The 14106-nt window shown below is 48.5% G+C and overlaps 1 protein-coding gene across 1 annotated transcript in view; it reads right to left on the bottom strand.

The window, feature by feature from the left end:
* Positions 1-1530: 1530 nt before the first annotated feature.
* The window catches only part of LOC121589051 (pair-rule protein odd-paired), a 33764-nt gene continuing 21188 nt past the window's right edge, over positions 1531-14106 (bottom strand). Inside the window, exons 2-3 of the mRNA XM_041907619.1 lie at positions 3572-3741; positions 1531-3069 (exon numbers count right to left, since the gene is read on the bottom strand). Of these exons, the coding sequence (XP_041763553.1) occupies positions 2344-3069; positions 3572-3741 (896 nt within the window). The 3' untranslated portion in view covers positions 1531-2343. The remainder of the gene's footprint in view (positions 3070-3571; positions 3742-14106) is intronic.

Raw genomic sequence — 14106 nt, forward strand, 5'->3', positions numbered from 1 at the left:
GAGCACCACAAAAAGGCGACTAATTTATTGATAAAAATAATATAAAATCATCAAGAGACAGGAAAGCTTTTTTCTTCGGTTAATCACACACTCACAGGACAGTGTGCTTACCTGACTCTGCTGTTGTTCTTCGCCCCCTTTGCGCGTTCTGACCGAGGCCCAGAAAAAAACCAGAACGAAACCTGGCGCTGGGATGGGAACCTGGGCGAGCGGGCAAGTAAACGATCAACCCTGAAAGCGAACGATCGTGGCCGAGAAGCGGGAAAGAAAAATGGAATTAATATTTATGAATATGAGCATATAATTAATTAAATATTCATAAAACAAGACCATAACTCCACTTTTTTCGTGTCCGGAACGGGCTCAAATTGGAACAAGAATCCTTCGACACACTCGCGACGCGTACAGACAACCGGGGTGGAAGTTGGAAGTGGCCCATATGCTTAGAAACTGTCCGAAATCCATATCGGTTATAGGAGTCGCTCGTCCCAGTAAGACGCGGACCATTTTCGGTCATTATGGCAACCATTTGCTGTGCTGTTGGGGTGGTGCAGGGGTCAACAGTAAACCTCTCTGCCTCACCAGGCTCGTTATCGTCGACATCGGCGTCGGGTGGAAAAGATTGATTGCCCGCAACACACACCACATTTCGGATAAACACCATTTTCCCGCTTCACACCAACGTACATCGACTGTTTTGTTGAACTATAATTTTCACATATTTTATTTTCGATAAATTTTTCTGCCCATCTCGTCTCGCATCCGTCCTCCATTTCGCCATTTTTGTAATAATAATAGTTTTGCTTTAATTCTCTGAATATACTCTAATCTCCTCCCTCGGCTGCGTCGTATTTGTGTGTTTGGACTTTTCTTTTGCCTTAAATTATACAAACGTTCTCCACCATCAAGTTGCTTTCGTTGGTTGAACGTTTTGCGATCGTCTTTCCCCGACTACAACGTGCACAACACTCCTTCGCTTCGGTCAACATGTCAACGGAACACGCCACCCGTTCATCACAACAGTATCGTTCGTCTTCGGCGCCTTTTTTGGTCCTTACTGTAAACATTGTCACCTTCCCTTATTAGTCTCTAGGATCTGCGTTACCTTTACTATATGCTTGCTTTGTAGTACAATTTCACTAAGCATCTTTTAAATACCCTTAAGCACTACCCTGCCTTATACAACTGTACACATACATACATATCGCGGTAAGTACAACAAACACACACGCGCAACTTTGCGACCAAATGGACACACTGCCATTCCCTCCCTGAACTATACCTATCTTTGCATCTTTGTTTAAAACATCGATAAACCCTTCGTGCCATGTCGTTGCCGCGAATGTGTGTGTGTGTGAGTGTCTGGCTGTGTGTTTAAACGAAAATTCGCGTAGTAGTTGGCTTAAAGTCACTTCCCTATTCTGCATCCCAACCGTCAGCCATCTTGTAGGCAACAGTGTGGTCTGGTTTGTGTCTGGATCTACCAAAACAATACCACCCGCCAAGCTTTCTCGCGCTAAACACACTACACTCTTTTCTCTCTCTCTCTCTCCCACACACACACATAGTCCCTTATGTACAGGTTCTAACCGAACATTAATATATCACACACATAGAACGTGTATCGCCTTTTTGCACTGCGAGCAGCTAATAAAAGCAGTGGCCCTCTGTTTTTGTGAAACAAACACTGATTGAGAAAACACCATTATCCATGCTTTCCTTATACAGCACCTCCCTCTCTCTGTCTCTCTCGCCTACGAAACATTGTTGCATTTCTTACTTTGGAGTGTGTAACATGTGCACATAAGCTACGGCGAAGTGGCGTTTTGCTATTCGCTTGTCTAGCAAAAGCATTCAGGAAGAGAAAGATAAACAAACAAAACCGGAAGCAAACCGATCAGCGAACCAAAGCTGACACCCGATCACACTGACGCATCATCATCGCAGCGGTGGCGGCAACCATTGTTTGAGGAGGAATTATTTGATAACAGGCACAAAATGGTATCAATTTGCATCGGTTTGGGTTGGTACGCACGCACTTGATCTGCCGCCAGCTGGTTTCGTTACTTGGGAAAGGTAGATATTTCCATGCATTAGTCGCGACTCCTCTTGATGCACTTCTTATGTTGTTATCTTCGTTTTTTGGTATATTGTTTACTTGGTGGAGTGTCCACCGATGCCAGCGAAACGATCGCACTGCCACGAGGAGCTGATGAGGCGTGAGACATTTTGCGCTACTGCTAACTCTCCGATTGGCACTCCCATCCCCTGGCGGGTCCTAAAGGCGGGATCGCACCCGGATGCTTAGTAATTAAAGCACAGCTCCTCCAGCAGCAGCTAGTCTCAATAGGCCGTCGTCGGTCCGTGATGGACCAGATGGTGGTGGTGATGGTGGCTGAAGTGGTTCAGATGATTCATCGTGTCCGGTCCAGCGGGGGGCGTCGGCGAGTACCACTCGTTCGGGTGGTGCTGCGGATGGTGGTACAGCAGGTGGTGGTTGTGATGGTGCCCGACCAGCATCGAGGACGGTGTAGTTGCTTGCGGTGACACGGACGACGCCGGCGTCAGCGGTAGCTGGGGCGGTGGCGGGGCCAGGCTGGTCGCGTGGTTCTGCAGCGAGGCCAGATGGTGCTGGTGCGAAAGGTGCGCCGAGGACGAGTGCAGACTGTGGTGCTGGTTTTGGCTCAGATGCGACGACGATGTCGAAGATGACGTTCCACTGTTGCCACCGCCGCCGCCGCCACCACCACCACCACTTCCACTGAGCGGCGGTGAGAGAAGGCTGGACGACTTGGAGGTGCTACTATTGCCGGCATTGCTGCCAGTTCCGCTGGTGTTGTTGTTGTTGTTACTGCTACTGTTGTTGTTGTTGTTGTTGTTGCTGTGGAGCGAATCGGCAGTCGCGCTCAGCTTGCTCGAGCCGTGCGTACTGTGACCGTGCGTATCGTGCAGCCGGCCGATCGATGGTGGCGTTTGCGTTCCACCCGAGATGACACTCTCCGAGCTGGACTCCTCGCCGTCACTGTCGTAGTTGTGTGATGGGGACTTCTCTCCCAAGCTTCCGTGGACCTGTGAATAAAAAAGACGAGAGAGGGAGCAAAGAAAGAAACGGTTAGTAACCATGTCCTGGCAATCAGAAACCGAATGCGGGAACGTAACCTCCGAAATAAACGTGAGAATTGAATCATCTCCAAAAGAGGACTAGAGGAAGTATGCGGAAATAGGGATAGGGGGTTGTCGGAAAGGTTGGGAAACGAATGACCTGGCCGATCGCGATGCGTGCGCGAGTTAAAAAATCATCATCTCTATCGGACCGGTTGGATCTCGGACAATTTATTTTTCACTCGCTGAACGTTGCGCTTTCCTTCCCGGCCCAGGGGTTTCGCTGTTTCGCCGTTTTACATACCAACAACCGTTTGCTTGTCAGAGCCCACCGAGGGAGTGGCAAGCGGGGAAGGTGAAGGGATAAGGGAATGAACGTTACTCCAACTCCAACGCGTCTTTTGCGTTGCGTTTGTACGCAGACGGCGCGCAGACGGGGGAACCCGAGCGAACGACGGCTGACACTTACCTTCATGTGTTTCCTCAGCGATGATGGATGAGTGTACGATTTATCACAACCATTAACACGACAGTTATACGGCTTATCAGATGTATGGACGTGTGAATGTTTCTTTCGATCGGATGAATTAGCGAATCGCCTATCGCATCCCTCGTGCTCGCACTTGAACGGCTTTTCACCTGTAAATCACACACGGAGAAAGAGGGAGAAGAAACAGAGCGTGCGTTAGTGAAGAAATCATACACTGGAAATTGAGCTGAAAAATTATTTCCAAAACCCCTCCCCAATGCTTACACCCCCGTGTTGGGTGGAATCTTCGTCTGCGCTTGACAGTTGCATTCGAGTCGTTCGTCATCGTCGTCGTCGTCTTCGTCGTCGAGTTCAGTGTCGTGATCATCGTCCATCAACATGACGCCAACATGAACAATGGGAGTAGTTTGGGTCGCTTTGGAGATGCATGTGCAAGTGGTATTACTCCCACCTGTCCCACCGAAAGATTGGCGTTGGAGGAGTTTGTCATCAAGTTGTGTAGAGTGCCTGTTCATCTTGTCCCGAAATATGCCTCCCATTTCCGCACACTCATATTCATCAAGTGCTATCAGATCGCACACTTTTCATTGCAACGACCGAAACCGAGCCTGAGCAAAACAAAACCCTACTCCCTAGGTCCACCGAACGCTCGAGAGCATTTCTTTCTTCCCTCCACTCGCAGGAAATATTCAAATCGTCGTTTCAAACCATCGCAATGGCAATCGCAAAAACGCAACATCCATAAATCATAAATTTGCCAAACAAAAAAAAGAACGGAACGAGGAACGACAACGATACCCAGCGGAGAGTGCGAACAAATCTCCCGGGTCCCGGTGAGAGTGCTCGGAATCTCGACTCACCTCACAGCACGTTGGGCGACGAAGGCCCGAGCCAAAGCGAATCGGTCAAGCATACTTCGAATGCCTTTCGGGGAAGGTGCACCACACTCGGTGGGTCAGACTGGAGACCAGCAAACAAGACCGGCCCAAGACACATACACTCAAACACCACGTACTCACTGGACGACGGACCGGTCGTGAGAGGACCTTCGGAATCTACGCTGGACGAAAGGACGACGATGAGGCTAGAATTTATGGCTGGGCGACGAGTCTGAGCTCGGGGTCGGCTGCCTCGGTATGATATTTATGACGAGTCCCAGAATTTTGCTTGCATGATCATGTTTTTTCTTCCTATGCGTGTGTGTGTGTGTGTGCATTTGTTGTTGTATTTATCTTGCTTTTTTGCAATACTGTCTCTCTCGTTGTGGAATGTGACCTTCCTTCAGTCTGTTCCCAACAGGCCTCCTTCACGCAGGGCTTGCGTATTTCGATTTTAATGGATTTATGAGTCTTTGGAAGGCAAAATTAGTCAGTCAGAACTCTCTTTCACTGTTTCCCTCTTCCTCCTGCATGCCTTGTTCGCATATTGCCCATGCTGAACGATGAAGGTCATCTCCGCCAGGTACATGTTCGAAGCTTGCGTTGCAACAAATGCAACCATTGCTAGCTCTCGAAACGCACGGATGAGTATGGAGATTTTTCCAAGAAACAAGGAAGGAAAGGATACCGGATTTGCTTACGATCGGTAGGTTCAAGTGAAGCTAATGTGCCTGCGTGTCCTGCATTCAGCTGCTGCTGCTGCTGCTGCTGACTCACACGATGCTTGAGAACGACGGGCCACAGAGAGTTCAGAATTTTATTAGCTTCAGCAAGCTGAAAATCTAACCTGTCCCACCAGCCCCGCATTTCCCAGTGCATCTGGACTATTTCTCAAACTCATAATAACTTTCATGATAGTAATAAAATTTTCTCCTTAATTTATCTTCTACGCGCAATGCTGCAACTGCCCAATCAAATGGATTAGTTTTATTCGTGTTTGTCCAACTTCCCACAAACGGAGCTGCGTTCGGCCTTTGAGAAGGAACACAAGGATGCTGGTTTGCTTGGGAAGTTAAAGAAAAAGAAAGGATAACGATTGCCTTTTGAAAAGAATCGATCGAACAGTTTACACGGTCTGTGCTGATCGATCGAGGATGGCAGGTTCCCTCTTATTATATCCCGTGTCTCTCGCGCAAGCCACACACACGCACGCACACACGGACACGAGCACAAAAGAAACTGTTACCAAAATATAAAAATACTTAACCTTTTTTCTTCCCAAATAAAACTGTCAGCCGGGATTTCACAAAAGGCCCAGCACAAAACCCGCGATCGATCGGTTACGGAGTAGTCCGGCCCGGAGACCTCGGGCGCAACCTCGGGAACGTAATAAATGATCGCTTTAGTATGTTTGTCCAACGTTTGCCGAGGGGCTGTCGAGGGCAACGAATCTTTTCAATGCTTGCCCCGGTTCGGTTCCCAGCATAAATTATTGGAATACAGCCCGGCGGATGACACTGATGCAGAGGGAAATTAAACAACTAGCAGCAAGAGCAAGACTGTTTTCGGCATCGTTCTAGGATCGTTCGATGATCTTTATCCTCTTTTGATAGCCGCTGCTGCGTCTCTCTTGCGGGCACACAGCGCTCCGCATCTTTTGGAGGGCAAACGACGATTAACGACGGTAGAGGAGACGACGATTAAGGTAATAAATAATTTTCGAATGATTTGACAAGTACGCTATTCTTTAACTTCTTTCGCTTTTCGAACGTTCGACTCCTTTCCGTTGTACGTTCGTGTAGACGTTTTTCCTAACCAAGAATTGACGGACGGACCAGCTAGCCAGCCAGCCTGCCTGGTTCAGGATGCGCACCTTCGTTGATCCTTTTAATAGTTTCCCAACATCGAAACGAAAGGGGGAAAGAACACCAACCACCCGCATTCGAACCCGCGCATCATATATACTTGACTTTTCCCGCACAACATCGTTACAGTCAATAGACCAATGCTTCCACAAAATAATCACTTTATATTCTCACATCGTCTTCGAATCGTTTCCACCGACTGAATCCTACGCAGAAATCCTCCCTCCCCGTTCGATGGCAGCCGTTCGCTTTTCATGCGGCTAAGCGTTATGATTATATATCATCCGCAAAACGGTTTTTATTAAAGTCAAATCTCTTTCGATTTTTCGTCGTTCTTCCCGATTTCTCTCCCTCTCCGTGGTTCGCGTGGATGGGAAGATGACAACGTTTGCTAGCGACACTTGCCATCGTGCAAGGTCGGAAAGGACTGCGAATCAGGCTCGTAGGGCGATGCGTGTGTGCGACGGTGGTCGGGATGAACCGAAAACCGTTTATTATGTATTCAGATTCAGATTTTCCACCCAGATCACCCACCACCAGCACCGCAAACAGAAATAAATGTGTTATCCTGGATTTGTTGGCCCATTACCTTCCCCTTCGTACGGCTGCAGCCGACATTGGTTGAGGCATTTTAACGCTCTTTTTCCCCTTTCTTGACGCTGGCAAACTCTTGCCTCTTGCCGCACAGCAAAGCCTTCGTCCAGCAAAAGAGGGAGCGTTTTTTTTTTGCTGCCTCTGCCAACTTTTTGGGATGAAGTTTTTATTTGTTTTCTTCAATATTCGTGCACGTGTTTGGTTAGAATATAATCACACGCTTTGCCGTGGAGTCAACGCGTACGCGGAGTGTATTTTCCGGACTTGTTTTGTTGCCGACACATGCACGCGATAAACGTATGATTAGTGCAAATGCTCTCGCTTTCTTTATGTTTGCTCTCCTTTCCAGCAAACCAACGATGAGCTGGGATTACAGCGCAAGACAGATTGATCTTGCTTATTGAAATAAATCGTTCAAATTGTGAAGCAGAAACGACTAGCGGTAGCGGTACGAATGATCGATAGATTTAAATAAGTTAAATTAAATTATCCCTCAAACGGATGGATTCGCTTTCGCTTGAATTTGGGTTTCGAGCATGACACACGAGAACGAAAAACCCGTATCCCGATCTAGATGTTTTCCATAATGCGTACGTAAGGCGATATTCGACACGAGAATTGGGAGGCGTCCAGTTACAATTGATACCTTTGCCCTTGGTCCATCCCATTTATCCAGCGCCCAAGCTTACTCATTTGAATATTTGACGCCAGGCATTACCGAATCGAAGAAAAATTACCCAGAACCTTCAGCCCACGATGGCCAGAGCGCGTATAATCCCTTTTTGGGGAGACCAAATCTCTGACCCGATCACCGAGAGCACGTGAAAAGAGCACACAGAAGGAACACGAACGAACCAGCGCCAGAAAGCAAAGCGGAAAAGACGTACAAATTAACCGTTTCCGAAATTATTGTCTCTTAATATTCGAACGAACGCGTAATCTTCATCTTAATTTGACGAGATTCATCTTGGCTGTGGCTTGCTGGAATGCTGCCCTGCAGCAGTGGCGCTCGGCGCCGTTTTCCCGGCGAGAACATCCAATTGGGCGCGTGTGCTTCGGGGGGAAAAGGCGTCCCGGCACTAAACAGGAAGACAAAGTGTGGCGTCAACGGAACCGGGCGCACCCTTATCGTGTCGCCGAGATCGAGGGAATTCCTTCTCCCTGTCTTTCTCTTTCTCTTTCTCTGGTTCTGTAAACATTCTCCCCCAAAGCTCCAAATGGAATCGATCCACGAAGGTAAGGTGTTGGGAGGTGATTCGGGCCAAAGCGCCAGCTCGGGCCAGGTCGATCGATAAGGTCCCACCGTGCACAGAGAGGCCTCACGAGACCACGAGATCGATCGTGATGAGTGGCCCCAGATAAGGGTTTAATTAATGAGTGTGCGTTAATTATTACAAATGACCGCAGTGAGAAAGGAGCGAAACCGGATCGATCGGGACCCCACGATAAGGGGCGGGATGCTCCCCAAGAGCGAGCAACAGCCAGTGCACACCTGAAGGAAATGTGATCCCTCGGCCGTCCGCAGTGGGGCAGGTTTTTCGTGGTTCTTTATTTTATTGTGGAATTTTATGTAGCGGAAATCATTTCAATTCCATCCAATGTGACAACGTCGTCGTCGACGGGTAGCGCCCGTTGGGAACGCATTCCGCCTAGCCCGTACCCGTGTTTCGTGCGGATGTCAAATAAAGTCCAGCGTGGGGATTTATCAACCATCAAACTAGGCTTGAGGAAAGCAAGAGTCCAGTTCCAGTGGGAGCCTACTGGCGTGTTTTCTACACATTGGCAGCTTCTGATTCACGTTCGCTCAAACAACATTCCAGCCCCAGCCAGAGAACCAGCTTGACGGAGCAGGGTTTTGATCGACAGTGATTTATGGACAGGGCTAAAGGGTCGCTTCGGGTACGGTAGCTTTAAGCCGAACCACACATTTCGGTAGATTAATCTGTTTTAAATATTTGCTCTAAATAATGCCACCAGCGAGCACAGAGAAACAGAGCTGTTGATCTATTTTGGACTGCCGAAACCAAACCCGCACTGACCGAAAGAGGGCTTTAAAATGCAATACATTCCACCTCGCACAAACACTGAGAACCTTCGCTGGGGAGACTTCGTTTTTGGTTATATTTAACGTAAACATAACCACATAACCGACAAGCGACGGGACGTTGACGATGTGCCAGCGCGATTTGATTGTTGCTGTTTGCCAAAAAAGCCATTTCCAGCATTTTCAGAGCGTCATAAAATCGTCATAAATTTCGCAGAAAGTCGGCGCCAGCCGGCAGTCAACACAATCACCCTGCCACTCCACTCCGCTGGGCAGGATGGATGGTAGTAAAATATGATTTTAAATCATTCATCTCATTACACGCTGCACACCGTGTGGCTCGTAGCGTTCCTTGCCGACCAACTGCTATTTCACGGGCAGACCCCGTCTGTGCTGGCGAAATCAGCACCAATAACAAAGAACCTGTGGCCACACGATCCTGCGGGCATATTTTAATTGCAACCAAACGCCAGCATTGGCTAACGACAACGTCCTGTCGACACTCACCGACCGTTGCGATTTGCTGTGGGTCGTGGTTCGCAGGTACGAACCAAAAACCCTGCAACGACGACCGAGACAGAGGCCCTTGGAGAGCTTGGAAAATGATTATGGCTGTGATTACAGTGGCTTTTATATTGAAATTAAATTATTCACCTGCTTTACCGGCCCTGGCAGAGGGTGTCTTAATGAAAACTTTGTCACAATAGGCATTATTAATTTAATGCAAATGAATTACGAGCCCACGACCCTGTACACGGCCCGCTGCCACCATGTAATCCGGGAAATGAATTAGACTATCATCTTTAATGGTGGAAGTTGAGGTACGTTGTACTCGCGCTCGTTCCGACACGACAAACAGACACTTGGGGCACAAGAAAATGGCGAAAACTTGGCCCACGACCACGGTCTTCGTTCAAAGTTCAAAATTTCCCGTTCTTGGGCCGCGCCTGGACAAAGTACTGCTACTGGAAAGGAAAGATCACCACACTCCCGAGCACACTGCTCACTCGACAAACCGCACGGTTGACTTCACTCCATTAAACGCATAAGCGCATACACTCTTTACAAGCAAGCACGAGAGCATATGATACGGTCCCTCCTTAATACACACGCCATGATCCACCCGAAATCGTTTCGGTCGCGTGTATGATACACCCCCGTTTTCGCTCAACACACACACACACAGAAACAGACGGCCACCCCGCCCAACTTGAATCGTAGGTGTCACCAGCAGATAACGAACGCGTTCTGCTTTCCTTCTGATGGGGGAGGTTTTTCTTCTCACTTTTCGCTATGTCGCCAAACAACAACAACAACTAAAACGAGCCCCTTCTCTGTGTGTATGTGTGTGCCGCGGCCAAACACAAATGTATTTATCTCCGTGTTTGGTGTCACGCAAACATTGCCATTTTTGGGGGGAGAACGCTCACCGAACGTTATGGTGCTGCCCTAATGAGATCTGAGGGCGGGGTGGAAACAGAATGGAACGATGGCACGGAAGGAGGGTGTGGTTGCTTCAGTTGAGTTGTTGCTGATGATGTGACTATCCCGGGGCTTGGCCTCGTCACCATTCTGAGGGAGCATAATGCCTCAACCGACTCACTCACCCTTTCATTGCGCAAACGTGAGCAAGATGAGCGATGAGTGAGCGCTCACAGAAGCCGCTCGGTTCATCGTGAATGAAGACCACAGAGCGTGTAACCCGACGCTTTGGGGAGCGCAATGTTGCACCCGTTTGCAGGGACAGCCCGAGGACCTTTGTCCTTTGTCCTTGGAACAATTGGATTTCCATTCAGCTTTCCGTCGGTAGCTGTCGTTCTTAAGCTTTACCGTCACACCACACCGAGTGCGTTGCGTGCGCTGGTATATAAATTGTGTATTTAGCTCTTTTATGTCCACCTTTCGCAGCGTTTTAGGGAACGACGTAGTGGCGTGGAATGTTTACACATTTCAGCTCCTCAATTGGGGGATGTCTTCTTTATGGATGACACAGATGGTGCGTGACCAAGGACCGTAACGACACTTACTATTCCGCTTCACTGTCCCCAATCGGATAGAGGTATCCCGCTTCTCAACGTTTGAATGAATAGTAAATTAAAAATCAATACCTTTTTAAGCGTTGGTCATCGTGCAATAAACACGCCTGTGTTGGTGTTTGCTACAGCCTATCGATCGTAAAACGATGCTTGCAATTTTAGTACTCAATTGTTGAAATCCATCTCCAACGCAATCACCACAAACACCGTTTCGTCTTCCGAAGCTCAGCCGTACAACGCGCAGATCCGAGCGAAACCGACCAGTGAGGCAGTAAATACTCACACGATGAATCATGTTGCGTTAATTGACATGTTGATAGATCGTTTAAGTTGCCTAACATGAGAAGCGAAGAGTAATAAAAAAAAACAACACATAACGCTTCGGAATTCGGCCTTCGGGCGCAAACTTCCATCAGGCAGGACACGACGAAACAGTAAATGCACCTCCAGCTGCACACCACGCCCTGCACCACGCCAGCAGCGTTCCTGTAGGATATCGCGTGTGCTGACAGGCAAAGAGGATACCAAACCCCAGTCCGCTTTAGCGCACAAATAAAAAAACAAGAATGCAAATGGTCGGGTTTCCAGCAACAGTTGGACGAAATTGATTTCAAGCTCGTTTTTCTGGTAAAAATGTAGTTTGGTTGGATTTTTGAAGTCCATTTTTTGTCTATTCCATTCCTTTGTGCTGCACCAATGAGGTCGAATCGTAAAGCGACCCCGAACCATTAGCAAACAGGTAGGTCAAATATTAATTAACAAATTATGTCTATTTTTACGCCGGCAGCCAGGTGAGGTCCCAGCTCGTCTACTGCTAGCTCCGAGATTCCCTGAACATTCCCGCCGATCGTTCATCTTCGATTATTCACGTACAAAGTACAAAGCATGGACAGACGGAGCGCTGAGCTCCGCTTGCCAACCACCTTCGCAACACCCCCGTGAGATTCTACAGCGCGAAAAATCCGACCTCACCCGCTCCGGTATTATGATTAATGGTTTTCCGATGCCCAGCGAAGGTGTACAGCGGGGCAAAGCGGAGACATGGAGCGTAAACAGGCACGAATGGTATTGATGGAGATTTTTCAAATTCTCCTTAAACAATGGACTTCGAGCCTGTCCGGAGAGAGGGAGAGCGAGCGAACCAAGAAGAGATCCCACCGAAAAGACAACAGCCTCCGGAGATACAAAGTTCCTGGTTTGCGCGTTCTTGTGGTCTCTCGAGCCTCGAGACTCCGTCCCCGCCGTGGTCAGGTGTGCGAATGTGGCCCGCGAGGATGAGAGACCCCGAAGGGAGGCAGTTCGGAACATACAATTCAGCAACCAGTACAACAACAGAAACGATCACTACAAACAACATAAACAAAAACATAACAGAGCACATGTATCTGGAAACCAGATATGGTGCCCGGTGTGGATCTTTTGCGGGAATGTGTTCATTCTCCGGCAAGCGTTTTTGTTTTCTTCCGTTCTTGCTGTTGTACTGTGCCGGAGCCCATGTGTGCGATGTTTTGCGTTATGAGACCGATGCGAGAGTTTGGCTGGAAATCGTGTCTGATTGGAATGTTTTCCTTCCCTTTTTTTTTGTTTCGTTTGGCGAGCATTACACACAATCTGGTACCTGGCCATCAAGCGTCCGTACGAGCAGATCCCCACACATCACTCCGTCGCTTGGTGCTAGCTCCCCCGGATCTGTGGATGGAGTTTAACTGAGCTACTGACCCGCGAAAGGAATTTGAATATCACCACAGCTGGACGGTTTCGTTCAGGGAGCTGTGCCCCGAGTGCTCACCCCAAGCTATAGAGGGTCAGCAGTATTGGGATTAGGACCCCCGAAAAAAAAACCACGGGAACTCAACCGAAAGGGGAAGGCTTGAAACTAATTAAGAAATTATCTCACTTTTATCATCTACGTCACGGCTGTCAAACACCGAAAACCGGACGACGATCAAATCGGCCCGCGATCTCTGGTACAACACCGATCGATTGACTGACCTAGCCTGACGGCTGCTGGCAAACCGTTTCGTCATACAACCGCGACTGACGCTGACGCACACCGCATCAACATTCCGCGAAAAAAACAAGAAATACCCAGCACTGACCCAGATGTGTTGTTGACCCGGCTCTCCCGAAAGCCCTGTCAAAACGGACTCGTGCGAGCGTCTACAAGCTCGTACTACACATCGGTGACGCATGTACTTGGAACAAATCTGACAACCGAATGGAGCTAGTTGACCTCCGAGACGGATCTTACGTAAACCATTTGTCACTTTTGTGTTCCACCACCTCACCAGCACCCAGTCGTCCCGTGCGAAGGAGCTTTGGGCATCCGCTTCCCCTCCCGTTTATTAGAACGTTTATACCCGCTCACGTGCATCTTACACTGTTTACAGCACCCCGCTTTGCGCTGGTTGGTGTGTGGAAGTGATTTCCAGGTTCCAGCGTGTCTGCGCAACCACAACAACACCAACACGCCACGTGCGCGCGTCCAAGCGCATGTCAGAATAATATTCAAACAAACAAATAGCGTGTAAATTAATCACTTGCCTGAAAATGTGTCTTCCCGCTGTTCTCTTCTTTCCCTGCGCTTTCCTCCCTACCTCCCATGCTGCGATTAAGTGCAGCGAAAGTGATCACACACATGCTGCGTGGGGGAAGGAGGGGATGGGAAGGAGCGTACACTTAAGTGCATGTTGTTTATCCATGCTGCAGCGATCGTTCCCAACACCAATCATACAGCCCGAGCAGTGTACTTGGTGCACCTTCTTCCAACACACACACAATAAGATGTACACAAGCGGGGAACGTACGATCATGGCCGCTTTTCGATCAATTTCTGTTCTCGTGTTTCTTCCTCCCGTGGCATATGACAGCGAGATGTCAACGTGTAGAGCCCCATGTGTTATACTCACGGGACAGCAGCAAAAAATGTACATGAAAATTGAATGCTTGCACATTTTCATTGTGAGTTATTTTTTTTTTACGCTGCCGCAGAACATGATGAGTCGCACAAAACTGAAAATGATCACCTGCAATTCAACCGTCGCCGTCGTTGTTTGGATAGAGAGGAGTGTGTTTTATTCTTCTGTTTCCCTCCTTC

The sequence above is a fragment of the Anopheles merus genome, chromosome 2R, assembly GCF_017562075.2.
Source record: "Anopheles merus strain MAF chromosome 2R, AmerM5.1, whole genome shotgun sequence".
Classification (NCBI taxonomy): Eukaryota; Metazoa; Arthropoda; class Insecta; order Diptera; family Culicidae; genus Anopheles; species Anopheles merus.